The following is a 14,489-nucleotide window of genomic DNA, read 5'->3' as shown; positions in this document are numbered from 1 at the left end:
ATATATATATATACATATACACATCTATATATTTTTAAGAGAATAATTTTATTTTTTCTAAATCTCAACTGTATATTCTTCTAAAGGGGTGGGTTGTAGATAATTCTGAAAAAATAATATAGAAGAATAATTTGGGGAAAGTCTGGAGCTCTTTTCTCATTTCTCGTAGAGAAGATGTTCACAAAATAGATTTACTGACCATCTAACTTTCTGCTGTAAGAATTTATAGTCATAAAAAATTTCTAACCCTGGGGAAAATGGTTTCTACACACAACTTATCCTTTAACTGTATATTCATTTTTAGGCACAATTAGTTGTCCTAATGCCCAATGTTTTCCAGAATGCAAAGAATATTCATAGAAGAGAAAAACATAGGAGACTGTATATTCAAGGGCAGAGAATTAGTGAAGTTAATTGTCTCTCAAATTAAGGTTTTTAGACCACCTGCATCGGTATCATCTATCAAGTGGGTTAAAATGCAGATTCATGAACCCAATCCACAAATTAATCAGAATTTCTGGGGAAAGGGTTAGGAATCTGCAGTTTTAACACATATCCCACATGATTGTAGTGTACACGAAATTTGAATCACTACTACATTTCTGTAGCCTTTAGGAACCAAAGCATGCCTCTCACTGTATTTGAAGAAGACTGAGCTATGAATTCAATGTTTGTTAAGGTCTCTTTCTCCTATTAGTCTGGAGCAAGGAGAGGGAGGTTGCAGAGGCAAAGCTGAAAGCAGAGGCAAAATAATATTTTAAAGAGAGAAAAGAATTTACCTTCACATAAAGACTCCAAACCCATATGTAAGCATGTATGGGTTTCATTGTACTAAAAGGGAATATGCAAATCCTACTGAAAAGAATGCTATAGATATTAAGAAATAGAAGTACTATAATTTTTTTTTTTTTTTTTTTTTTTTTTGCGGAACGCGGGCCTCTCACTGTTGTGGCCTCTCCCGTTGCGGAGCACAGGCTCCGGACGCGCAGGCTCAGCGGCTATGGCTCGGCATGTGGGATCTTCCCGGACCGGGGCACGAACCCGTGTCCCCTGCATCGGCAGGCAGAGTCTCAACCACTGTGCCACCAGGGAAGCCCAGAAGTACTATAATTTTAATGTTTTCAAATGGGCATATTAATTTATATTCATGATTGACATTTTAGATTTCAATTCAAGCTAAAGTGGGTAAGAAACAAAACCAAAACAAAATAAAACTCTTACGTCCAAGTGTTTTGCATCTCTGGAAAATAAGTCCCTTGTTATTTTTTCCCAGAGTTATTATTATAATGACAATTTGCTTTTGTTTGTTAATTGAAGTATAAATTTAGAATATTGCGTTAGTTTCAGGTGTACAGCTAAGTGATTTAGTTATACATATATATATTTTCTGATTCTTTATTTTTCATTATAGGGTTATTACAAGATAGTGAATATAGTTCCCTGTGCTGTACAGTAAATCCTTGTTTATCTGTTTTATATGTAGTGGTGTGTATCTGTTAATCCCATACTCCTAATTTATCCCTCCCTGCCTTCCCCTTTGGTAACCACAAGTTTGTTTTCTATGTCTGTGAGGCTGTTTCTGTTTTGTATGTAGATTCATTCTTATTATTTTTTAGATTCCACATATAAATGATATCATATTTGTCTTTCTCTGTCTCAGTATGATAATCTCTAGGTTCATCCAGACAATTTGCTTTTTTAACAAGAGGTGAGAAGGTGTTATTTTTTCCCATAACATTTCACCAAGTTCCTTCTTCTCTTGTAGTTTCCAAACAACACTGGGAAATCACCCATATCCTCAATTCAGTGGAGAGACAGCATACTGATATCTAAATAGCATTACAGGTGTAAGCAATATCATATATCAAATAAGATAAGAGGTACAAATTCATTTCCACAAGGAAAGAGTCAAATGGCTAGTCACCCATCTGAATCAGAAATCATTGTTTCCTCTTATTTTTATGGCAACCCAGAATTTCACTTAATTACATAAGGTATTTTATAGCACTAATTTACTCAGTAGGCATTAATCGTCATACTGTCCACCTGTGACACACCATAAACTCCTAAACCAAAACAATAATGATAATTACCTCCAAAACAAAGCAAAACACCACATACACTTCTCCACTACCAAAAAATTCACCATTAACTATTGGCCTCAATGTTCAAGGTTTGATGCTTATTTCAAAACAATTTAAACCACACCACAGCTTTCCTTACAAATATATCTAAACAGAGTGAATAACCAGAGACACATTCAAAATGTCACCATAGCCCTCTCCTCTCATTACCTGTCCATTTTCCTCACTTAATTTCAACATAAAACCTAGAGTAACAGTTAAGAAAATCAATAAAGCTGCTGAGGAAATTGGGGCTTGAAGAATTTTTCACAAAACCAATTATTTCCGAAATAAACTTTATTTTTAAAAGAATACCACAACAGAGTTGTATAAATTTAAATATGACACATCTTAGCAGTTTTACTGAGTCAAATTATATACAAGTGAAGTCACAGTTCATGTCTGATTATTCTTACGAATGAAAAGGTGCAAAGATGCACCTAAACTAAAAAGGCAGGTAACATAAAAACAACCATAACCTATTTATATATTGTCATTTCATACTTGTGTCTAACTATTTAGGTGGGAATTGATCCAAATTCACACAAGATAAAGAACTATGCTACCTGAATAACCAAAATTCTTTTTACTTTCCTTGCTCTACCACAGATAGCATCATCAGTAATGTTTATACAAAGTAGCACCCTATGACAAGCTACTTTCTTTCCCCCAATAATACAGACCAAAGCTTTCTGTATTGTGGCTTATAACACCTTCAGGTTGAGGAAAACAGCAGTGACAACTTAAGACTTTTCTAAATATAGGTGATTTCATCAGACGAAGGTGTTATTTATGTTCTTCTTAAGAACTTTATGTTTTAGTGATGAAAATGTCAATATATAATTGGTGAAAGTAGTCTATATATGATGTAGTAATTGTTCATAAGTATTAAAAAAAACAAAAAAACCTAGAGGTAAACAGGAATGAAAGGACCAAGACACACACCTGGACCCTCTCACCCCTAGGTTTTTGAGGCAATTCAGTGTTCACCCCAAGATTATTTAATGAAACCAGAGCCATTTCTGGATCATGGGAATTCAAAAGCGCCATAAACAGCCAGTTAACTATCTTCAAAGGATAAGGACCCAAAGACAGAAAACAGAGTTGACTGCTAGGAGAGCAAACTGAAGAGAGAATTAGGCCCAATGAATTGAAAGAAAAATTTTACTTTTTCAATAGTAGAGGGCAGTAGAAACATACTTAACTTGGGGACTGAAATCTGGTTCTATGAGTTAGTTGTTGACCTTGGGCACAACAGTCAGTCTCTCTTAATGACAATTCCCTCATCTATAAAATAGGTACATTAAGATCTACCCTCTTTTTTCCATAGGCTTCAGACTAATGAGAATCAGACAATGATGCAATTGAGATCACTTTGTAAACTTATAAAGGATTCTTCTTAGCAAATGGAGATTTGGGCACTTTTTTAAAGTATTAAGGAAAAATTCCAATTTAAGATAAAATTATAAAATCATCAACTTTTTGATCCAGGAGAGACCTGTATTCAATAGTAGCTGCTGTGGGTCTGCCTCATTTTTTTGATGAGGCAGAAATAGTAAAATTTTTATTGTATTACTCATTTCTCTTATAAGACAATGTTCCTATAGTATAATACATTAGTTATACACTTTATTAATTAAAGAACCAAGAAGGGCGATCTTCCAGCCTTAAAAATTAAACACTGACTCAGTACAACTCTTTACCTCCTCTACAATACTTTGACACATTTTATTATGAAGAAATAAACACATAAATAATTTGTTCTATTAATCACAATAGGTCATTCATCACTAAGAACCCAACCTTATGTAGCTTAAATCCCAGGCAGACTATTTCAATGTAAACATATTTATAAATTATTAACTTTACTCATTTCAACTTTGCACATCTCCTCAGTAAAGCAGTAACTCTTAAATGTAGAGCTCAACAACCATTTTCCCCTTTTCCTCAAGCAGAGACTCAAAGGCAGTTACAGACACACTGTTTCATTACAACATGAAAATAATAAGCCTTGGGCTATTGCAAAAGGCTTTTCAAATATCAGCATCTAACTTGGAGAAAATAGAGGGAAGAAGAAACAGAGGGTGCTGATTTGTGCTATAACCTGGTCTTATGTTGGGCATGCACCCAGTGGCAATATTTTAAAATTACAAGTAAGCAAGTAAAACATAAGGCTTCATATGTAAAAGTGGAAAATGGTCCAGAAGTCTTCTATTCAAAGACAAATCAATTTTTTCTTCCTAATAACCTACCAGAAAGAAATGGGTACTTAGAAGCCCTAAGGGGTTCTCCTAATAATATTCAGAAAAATATATAAAAATAAAAACCAAAGCATGAACAGAACATAGTTAACAAATAAGACTTTCTTTCAAGATGGTTACCCTCTCTTTTAAGGATGGATGCTATATAAAATGGGCAGACGTGTGTCTATAATTCATCATGTTTATATGTAAATTCTCTGGCAGATATAAATCCATCTTTGTCTTCATCTTCTTTATCAAAAATATCCTCCACCAAAACATCATGATGACTTTCATTCACCACTGCACCATGCTTTTCAAACTCCTTCTTTAAATACACTTTAACCTACAAAATAATGGGTCACATTAATAATTTTAATTCATAGGACACCCACATCGAGCCATCAGTATCACAGACTGGACGGGTAGTGCATTTAGTTATATATAACAACTACTAAACAACTACCTTATGATATATTTCTAATGATAGTAAAAGAATTATAAGGAATTTTTCCCCTTAAAAGCTGTTGCTATAGTGCTACTGTAGAGACACAAAATATTGCTCAGAGGCAAAGATATGGCTTATACCATGGGAAAAACACACAGTGAAAGCATATTACATGTTCTTAATCCGAGTCTAAATAAAGCCAAGCATTTGAAAGACTGCTATCTTTCAATCCACCGAATTATCCAGATCTTGTTTTCTAAGAAGGGTCAGAATTCCAGATATTTCTCTTAAAATCAGATTAAATGATGGCCTTTTTAAATTTTAAGTAGGCGTCTGGGAATAGTACCTGCTGTGGACTGGCTATAATCACACCACATGACCTTCTGATCTCAAATTAAAGCAAAATCCAGCCTGATGAGTATTTAGACTAAAAGTTTCTATTTTTATACAGATATTTAAATATATAAACAAAATATTGCCCCCAATTACCTACTAGATTCACCATAATGCAATTCAACCTATATTTTCATTTTGAATCATACCCCTATTATTCCTCTGTTAGATCAGCACTTTCAAATCTTCTCTCCTCCCCCTACCACCAACATGCAAACATATAGTGTATATTTATTTTTAAGAATAAGGGAATTTAATGCAGTTGTTAAAAAGCGGGAGGGGGGGCAGTAATAATGAAACTCTATGGACTAATGTAGAACATGTCTCCAGGGTATATTGTGTGAATAAAGTGAGATGTCAAACAGTATGTATAGTATGCTACTTCTTGTGTAAGCAAGGGGGAAATAAGAATATATATTCATGCTTGCTAGTATTTGCATAAAAAAACTGGAAGGGTTTGTTAGAAACTAGTTAAACTGGAGATGAAGGGGGAGGTCACATGGTAGAAAAGGATGTGGGTGGGAGAATGACTTCTTAATAAATCTTTTTATATTGATTTTTTTGAACCATGTGAATGTTTTTTATTCAAGATTTTTTTAATGAAAGGGAATTCAAATTTATCTTGGATAGAAAAAAGTCCATGACCGATAACACTCTGAGGTGTTATGAATTTAGTAGCTGTGGATCATGACCCTGTGGTTTATAACAACATGTCTTAAGACTTAATCATTGGGACTTCCCTGGTGGTGCACTGGATAAGAATCTGCCTGCCAGTGCAGGGGACACGAGTTCGATCCCTGGTCTGGGAAGATCCCACATCCTGCGGAGCAACTAAGCCCTGTACACCACCACTACGGAGCCTGCGCTCTAGAGCTCAAGAGCCACAACTACTGAAGCCCACGTGCCTAGAGCCCGTGCTCCACGACAAGAGAAGCCACTGCAATGAGAAGCCCGCGCACCGCAACGAAGAGTAGCCCCCCTCGCTGCAACTAGAGAAAGCCCGCGCGCAGCAACAAAGACCCAACACAGCCAAAAATAAATAAATAAATAAATTTATATTTTTTTAAAAAGACAATCATTTCCTAGCCATTAGAATGAAATTGATGAAAGCATAAAAAGGGACTTGATTTCTGACCAGCCAAGCCAGAATGGAGAATATGGGTAGACAAAAAAACATAGGGCTAGATATCTACCTCCACTTCTTTCCCCACAGAAGCCAGACTAAGACAGGTATGTGTAGCAACGGCTGCAAACACCTAAATAAATTATAGAGAGAAGTCTTCTTCCTTTCTCCTTACTCAACACCAGGACCCTGTGTGGGCTAGGAAAGGTCTCTTACTGTGGAAAATCCAGACTGGGGTCTCCTAACCTGAGCAAAACTGAGCATGTGATCTGCTAGCTGATGCTAACTGCTAGAAAATCACTATGCAACTCATTTAACAGCCAGTCTAAAGTTTTAAACAGAGACTGTCCACGTGAGATATTTTGCAGGACATTTACGTTTCTTATGTCGTAGCTCCAAAATGGGAATTGTCTTGGCAAAACAGATCTTCAAAAACTCAGGGCGAGAGCAAGATACACTGAACCCTAAGCATTAAGGAGAAAAAAGGCAAAAGAATGAAAAGTCTCAATATATTTCTCTCCAAAACAATGATTTCCTATGGAAAAAAATCAATTTTCAAAGCATCAGTGTTTAAGAAAACTTATAAATAACAATTTTACACAAATAAAAATAAATTTTATTTTAAAATATATTTCGTAAAAAGTGAGCTAAAAGAAAGGGAGGGAGGGAGGGAGGAAGGGAGAAAAAAAGGAAGAGGAGGCGAGAGAGAGAAGGAAAGAGAGAAAGGAGGAAAGAAAAAGGAAAGATCACCTCATCTTTAGAGAGTTTCCAGTCAGCATTAAGATCCATTTCTTGGAATGATTCATGGGATCTTGGTCCATTTCGAATCTCTAGGAGATCGATGTTGAATATCAGTGTACTCTCTGGGGGAATTTTACCTGACATGAAGAGAGAGACGGGTTAAGTTTTATTAAATAGATCCCAAAGTTTTGATGATAGAAAACTTGTGGTACTGAACAAAATACTGTTTTAATTGAATTAAATAAAGAGCCTTTCTAAGATTGTCCCATATATAGAAATTACTTATAGTTTATTCAAACAAAATAAAGAAGGAACAATCTAAACTATTAGATCAAAAACGATGTGTTTTTGGATTTGCAGTTAAAAATTGTTTTACACACACACAGATATGCCTCATGGTCTGAGTATTAAATTTCAAATATAATTAAGAGGTTACATATTACATGTCAAGAATGACTTAATGGGCTTTAGATAATTCAGAGTTAATTATAGTACAAATGATTTACTAACTTTTGGGTCAGAAAGTCCTGGCCTAGGGCTTCCCTGGTGGCGCAGTGGTTGAGGGTCCGCCTGCCGATGCAGGGGACACGGGTTCGTGCCCCGGTCCGGGGAGATCCCACATGCCGCGGAGCGGCTGGGCCCGTGAGCCATGGCCGCTGAGCCTGCGAGTCCGGAGCCTGTGCTCCGCAACGGGAGGGGCCACAACAGTGAGAGGCCCGCGTACCTCAAAAAAAAAAAAAAAAAAAAAAAGTCCTGGCCTAGAAATACATATAGTACTGCCATTTCTACCACTGGGAGGTAGTATATAACTGAATGAGATCTGGTTTCACACTGGGATTGAGGCTCACATCTGCCCCTCTTTAAGCCTCAGTTTTCTCATCTGGAAGCAAATTTAACACATGTTGAGGAAGTTCCATGGGAGGGGAGACATTAAAGCAAATTTCTGAGAAGGGAGATAAAAATCTTTTAAAGTGAAAAGAGCTTTGTTAAAGCCCCAGGGACCTTAAAAAAAAACCAAACCAAAACCAAAACAAACAAAAAATTTCTGGGAAACATGGACAATTTTTTTTCAACGTGTTTCTTTATAACTATATTTAACATACAGGTCCGTGTAAACATTACAAATATTTCTCAATGCCCCACCCCCTCATCCCATTAAAAAGCATCTGTAAGCAACAGAAGAACAAAACTTACACTGTGTGCCGAAGCTTACCATTCCAGATCTAGACAGAGAAGGGCATGCACTAGAGGTCATCAATAAAACTGGTATCTTTCCAAAAGGAGGCATGCAAACATGGTACTAAAAAACTACAAAATTAGTGTTTAAATACGTATTAGCAGAATTAGTTTCATGGTATTCTGTTTGAAGGAAATGACTCAAATTCAGATCTCTACTTGTTATAAAATAAAATCAAGTCAAATAGAGTATGGAGAAAGAGAAATGGACTAATACTATACACATAAATATTAAAGGTGAGACAAAGATACAGGAAAGTGAAAGAAATGTTTAAACATCAGAGAAACATTTTCTAGATACTTGACTTCTCTAAAAGGATCATTATTAAAATAAGAATTGAATTTTGTTAGTAAATCCTATTCTATGCATAAGATTTACATAGCAAGATCCATTTAGAATATGTAATACTTCACATATGACACCAATTTTCTTCTCAGTACACTGGGGCTAGGAAATCATAATCCCCACCTTGTAAATGGTTAAGCTTGGACTTCAGGATGCTGTGAAGTCTGTATTTCTACTATGTCAGAGTGGTTTTCTGTCTAGTTCTGATGACTTCTTAAAATTTTTTTTCTTCCTCATTATATAATATGTGCCCATTGTACAGAATGTGGAAGAGACAGAACCGGAAATAAAAATAACTCCCAGAGCCACTGTCCATTATTAACATTCTTATTTATTTCCTTGTGATTCACTTTGTATGTGTATATATTTTTTCCTAATACTTACTATCATAATATATATATCTTCATTTTCTACCTTTATAAATATAACATTATATCATACATATTTTAGATGTAATTTTTAATATCTTTAAAATGCCATTTTAAAATAACTGGGCCATATTTTATTTAGATACAGCATTTTCATTATATACTTAAGTTGGTTCCAGTCTTTTTGCTATTAGAAATAATAAGTGATGGACGTCCCTGTTTACGAACCTTTCTCCCAATACCAGACTATTCCCTTAGGTAAGATTCTAATAAAGGAATTACAGGATACATGCACGTAAACATCTTCAGGCTTCTTGTAAATAGCCCTTTGGAAAACTGCATGGGTTCCCACCTAAACAACAGGTGTTATTGGCTGCCCTAGAACAACTAGCACAAAGGCTCCCTGGACCAACTAACCCACTTGCTTCTGCTTTATTAAACTCATTTCATGTCATTCCATTATTTATTTAAATAAATTATCAAAAACTTTATAAAACAAAGATGAAAATTAACTCCCATAAGAGCTCTGTCGTGGGAGACTTCATTTGTGAGTCACACACAGCCCACATCTATAACTGCATTTAATGCCGTAATAATCTATATTTCAAATGTTTGACTCATCAAAACAACTATGTTGAGTAGACTTTCTTTTTGCATTGTGAAAACAAATTATCCTTCAACTGGGGAGGATAAAAAAGTCTTAGAGATGGATAGTGGTGACGCTGGCACAACAATGTGAAAGTACTTAATGCCCCTGAACTGTACACTTAAAAATGGTTAAAATGGTAAACATCATGTTATGGAAATAATACCACCATTTTAAAAAAAACCACCAGGGACTTCCCTGGCGGTCTAGTGGTTAAGACTCTGTGCTTCCACTGCAGAGGGCATGGGTTCGATCCCTGGTTGGGGAACTAAGATCCCACATGTCAGGTGGTGCGGCCAAAAACAAACAAACAAAACCTGCCATATTGGAGAGCAATATTAATGATAGAGTTGAGATTACAGAACATTTTTCCTTATTAGCTCAGTTGACCATTTATATATTATGGCCTTAATTGGCCATTTCAAATGCTCATCAAGACAATTATATTTTCCTAAGATATACAAGTCCTCTATTTACTTCTAGAAAAAAGTACATAGTAGTTAGTAACTTCTATCCCTAATCCAGAGAATTCTAATGCTGTAGTAAAAATGTAGAATTGTTATTACCTTTTCCTTCTTTTCCATAGCCCAAGGCAGGAGGAATGATGAGCTTTCTCTTCTCTCCTACACACATTCCCTTCAAGCCCTGGTCCCAACCTTTGAGAGCCTCCAGGATCCCCAGGGTAAACCAAATAGGCTGACCATCATTATGTTTGTGACTACAATAGAAAGAAAACACATTAGAACTCCTTAGTAACTTTATCATTATTTTTTTATTGCTGTGGTGTAACATTTCCACCCATGACTGATTAATTTTTATTAGTTTGGAAATTAATGAAAATAGCACATATGCACATGTCAAACTCTATAGTAATTCATTTCACTTCCCACCTTTCCTGATGCAAATTTCACATAGCTGAATTTGCTAGAGCTGGCAGAGGGAGTAATAATAAAAACAACTCTCAGCATTTACTGTATACAGGTATTAACCTAAATGCTTTGCTTCTTTTAAGTCTAACAATGATAATATGAGATAAGTACCATTATTACCCCATTGTACAGAGGAGTGTGCCAGTATCTGACCCAACTCCCAAGTTCAAAGTCTTAATCACAAAGTGATGCTGTCCCAGGAAGACCACTAGGATGAAGAAAAGGGATAAAATAATGGAAAATGGATGAGTTTGGACAGGAGAATGAGAAGCTAAGAATTTACTGCCAACGCTCATGGGTCCATGCCCACAGGCACAGTGGAGTCAGGAGCGCAGTGTCTTATATCCTGCCTACAACCTTTCCTGATGTATAGCCTGCTGATGGCTCTAATAGGTGCAAGAGGCTGCTCTTCAACCCTGAATCCCCACTCAGACCCTGGCCTAGTTCTCTCCCCAGGCGTTTATTGTGGGGCTATGCAAGGAAGTCTGGAGGAGTGGCCCCTCAAGGACTGGGGAAGAAGGAAATGGTCAAGATACCCTGACTCATGAGTTGGAGAGAGGCCAGCCTAAGAAAACCAACCTGCTGAGCTACTGGAGGGGCTTGTGGGCTGAGTAGTATCTGAGCCCCAGTTAGCTCCCTCTTAGTGCAATAAGGATATCCTATTCAAGGATATCTTGTAGTTGAGAAACGGAAGTCACTCTACTAGGCTTCACAGGTACCATGGTTACTAAATCTAAGTAAAGGCCATCACTTCTTTTCCTTAATTTCCCCCACAATCAGAGTAGCAAAATGGCAACCATAGAAAACAGGGGAAGGCTAGAAAAGAATAAAGAAAGAAGAAAGAACCTACCACCCAGCACTGCCTACAGTTTTGGCACGTTTCTTGTCATGGTAAAGGACTTAGGCTATTTACCACACAGGCTACGGGTCTCGAAATAATGAACATGCTTTATAAACTGATCATTTGATGGTACTTCTTGATAATACTGAGAGTTAGCAGGTTTTGGCCATTTACATGGAGGCTGCATGACAATATTCCCCTCTTCAAGTACTAGAACTTTAGTAGCAAAGTGCTAAATAATGTCAAGCGGTTACCACCTGGGTCCACACAGGCTTTTGGTTCTGAGACCTGAAAGAAAGCAGGCTGGGTCTAAAAAAGATCAGACTAAAAATAAAAAATGTAATTGGAAGTTTCAAATGCAAATCATAATATTGTTTAATGTCCACTGTGGCACCGGCCTTGTTGATAAAAAAAGATAGGGCTGTTGAGAATTCTACGGCATGCCCTCATCTTGGAACTTTTTGCAAAGGCTAACGGAGTTCAGAGAGGAGTGCCACTGACTTCAAAGCTTCACGACAGACCAGATCGGAATGCCCAGTAAAGGCAGTTTATCAGAAAACGAGGTCTAGGAAGGGCCACGAAGCTTCACTGCCTTAGTTCACGCCATTCCCCCTACCTGGGATGCCCTCCCGTCCTCATTCTCCACCAAGAAACCTCCACCCATCTTTCAAGGCCCATCTCAATTAGGATCTCTGGGAAGTCGTTCTCTTTCCCCATCTCTCAGAGCATGATTATGTCCAGAGTCCATTATGCTTTGTGAGCACTTCGAACATTCTGTACTTTACATCATGAGTTGTCTTCCTCCCCCCTGTAGAAGGTGTTCTTCTGGAGGAGAAGAACCCACTCTTAGTCATCTTTGCATCCCCAGGGCCTGACTCATTAAGGATTTGATTGATGAATAGATGAACGAATGGATGAGGGTGGAGAGAAGCCAGATTTTAAAAATCTCCCTAGTATCAAAGGGCCTAACATAAAGACATGTTCAGTAAATACTTTTGGAATGGAATTGGAGAATCAATGCCTAATTGGAAATCATTACGCTTGTAAAAGTTTTCCATATTGCAATTTCTTTCTTTATAAAACAGAGTGATAGTGTAACCACCTGAAAATCCTTCACTGTAGGTATTGAATTAATCTTCCATAACCACACCCACACCCATCAATGAAGTCTGAATTTCTAGAAAGAAACAAATAATGAAACAAATCGTGGTCCTGGGCCTTGACCAAAGTGTCATCTATCAGAACAAAAGTTAGGTCGATGGACTAGCATTAACATAACCTACAACAAGCAAATAAATGATTGTATATTCTGCTCATGAAGTTGCTATGAAAAGTTTAAGTAAATTTCACCTACACCAAAATAAAAATGGAATTGAGTTATTTTCCCTCAGGAACAAAGTTTGAGAAATGAGAGTTCCTTTAAGGCTTTTCTACTTATTGCCTAATTATACACCTAGATATTTCTACAGCATTTCAGAAATTCTAGTTCTAATTTTTATAATTAAAAAAATTACTGCTTTATCCTGACCACGTTTCCAATAAGACCTTCAAAGGCCTTGTTATATAAGATTGGCTTTAAACAATTTCCTTTCCAAACTAAGAAATTAGATATTTCAGTTTTTTTCAAGAGAGAGAAAGCTGGTACACGCCACTGTTCCTGCCCAAGGGCTGGCATATGTGGGTGGGTTACTATTTTACCTGCAGGGTATAATTACTCACGTGGAGTGAAATAAGGAGCCGTCCTTTTCTAAGTAGCCTTCATAGTGGACCAACATCAAATCCCCTCCTTTGGTCTTGCGATGGCAGATAAACGGCTTCTGGAGTACTTCAATCTTCACTTCTGGTTCAGGGATCAGAGCCCCACTCAAAGAAGTGACTAAAAGCGTCAGGACCGCGTTCCACAAGAAAAGCCTCATGTTGCCAGAGCGGGAAACAAGTTGCTACAAAAACACAAAAAGGGCCCCCCGACCTCATAGAGTTAAGGATGTAGTTGAAGATTTAAAGACAACAGCCTCTGGCAAGTTCATGACGCCCCCTTCCTAGCAGACGTGGCACATTCACCACCGACAACTTTCCCACGCACTGCGAACTCACCTCTAAAGAGTTAAACCCAAACCCGGCCCTTGACTGGCTCTTACAACACGGCCCCCTGGAAAGCGCGAGCTCCCGTTGGCTTGCGGTGCTGTCCCTCAGGAGCCCCTCAAGCCAATGACTCTACAACAATGTAATTTACCACCCGGCCGAGCAGGGCGGTAGCCCAGAGGCGAACCACCCGGTTAGGTCCTGGACCCCGGAGGATTACAGAATTCCACAACCTCGGACTTTGAGAGAGGGGTGGAACGCGGAGCTAACTGGAAACTTCGACAGATTCACAGCTGTAAAGAACCCGGCCAGGATGTGAAGTCCAGGTCTCAGGAAAGACTCGTTTACCCTCACCGTTGGTGAGAGGCCCCCCCAATGGTAATTGCTTATTATTTAACTTAGGATATGAACGAAAAAGACTTTAACAGTGGTTTAGGTTTCACAAAGTGCTTTCCCTTTCTTCGTGAGCCTCTCTACACTGCCGGTAAGGCAGATTCTTTTATCCCATTAAAAGATAAGTATATTTTGGCTAGGAGAGGTTAAGCGTCCTGCTTAAGGTTGTTCAGCCCCAAAAGCAACTGAGCTCCGCCATCAAACCATCTTCTGATTCATAATACAACGCCGCACAACATTATGGCTGCTAATAATTTTAGAGGACCTTAGTGTAGAGGGTTAATAATAGCCTCTACCAAGGATAAGGACGTGGAGACCTCCGCTTTCAAGAAGTAGTAATCACAGTTACGAGTTACACAGGCTCATCTTTCTTTAAAATTTTTAATTTTACATTTTTCGCATAATTTCAAAAGCAATACGTGTTCATTGTAGTCGATTTGGAAGAAACTGGAAAGCACTAGAGTTTCCAGTTAAAGGAGCCGAATTAAATTTGAATTCAGATAAACAACGAATTAATTGTTCTGTGTTTTTATTTGCTAAATCTGGTAACCTTACACTGAAGAAAAAGAAAGAAAGAAAA

The 14,489-nt window shown here is 37.5% G+C and overlaps 1 protein-coding gene across 2 annotated transcripts; it reads right to left on the bottom strand.

Moving 5' to 3' along the window:
- Window positions 1-2,474: 2,474 nt before the first annotated feature.
- On the bottom strand, window positions 2,475-13,506 carry FKBP14 (FKBP prolyl isomerase 14). 2 transcript variants are annotated; one of them, XM_007119039.4, is made up of 4 exons: window positions 13,154-13,506; window positions 10,231-10,382; window positions 7,078-7,205; window positions 2,475-4,709 (listed from the first exon to the last, which is right to left on the bottom strand). In XM_007119039.4, exons 1-4 carry the CDS (start codon window positions 13,348-13,350, stop codon window positions 4,551-4,553), a joined length of 636 nt encoding a protein of 211 aa, XP_007119101.2. In that variant the 5' UTR covers window positions 13,351-13,506; the 3' UTR covers window positions 2,475-4,550. The 2 variants fall into 2 exon arrangements, with proteins under 2 accessions (XP_007119101.2, XP_007119102.2); XM_007119040.4 differs by lacking the exon at window positions 2,475-4,709 and adding an exon at window positions 5,489-6,791.
- Window positions 13,507-14,489: the final 983 nt, after the last annotated feature.

Source organism: Physeter macrocephalus, chromosome 5, assembly GCF_002837175.3.
Source record: "Physeter macrocephalus isolate SW-GA chromosome 5, ASM283717v5, whole genome shotgun sequence".
Classification (NCBI taxonomy): Eukaryota; Metazoa; Chordata; class Mammalia; order Artiodactyla; family Physeteridae; genus Physeter; species Physeter macrocephalus.
This window is presented reverse-complemented; position numbering and strand designations above follow the sequence as displayed.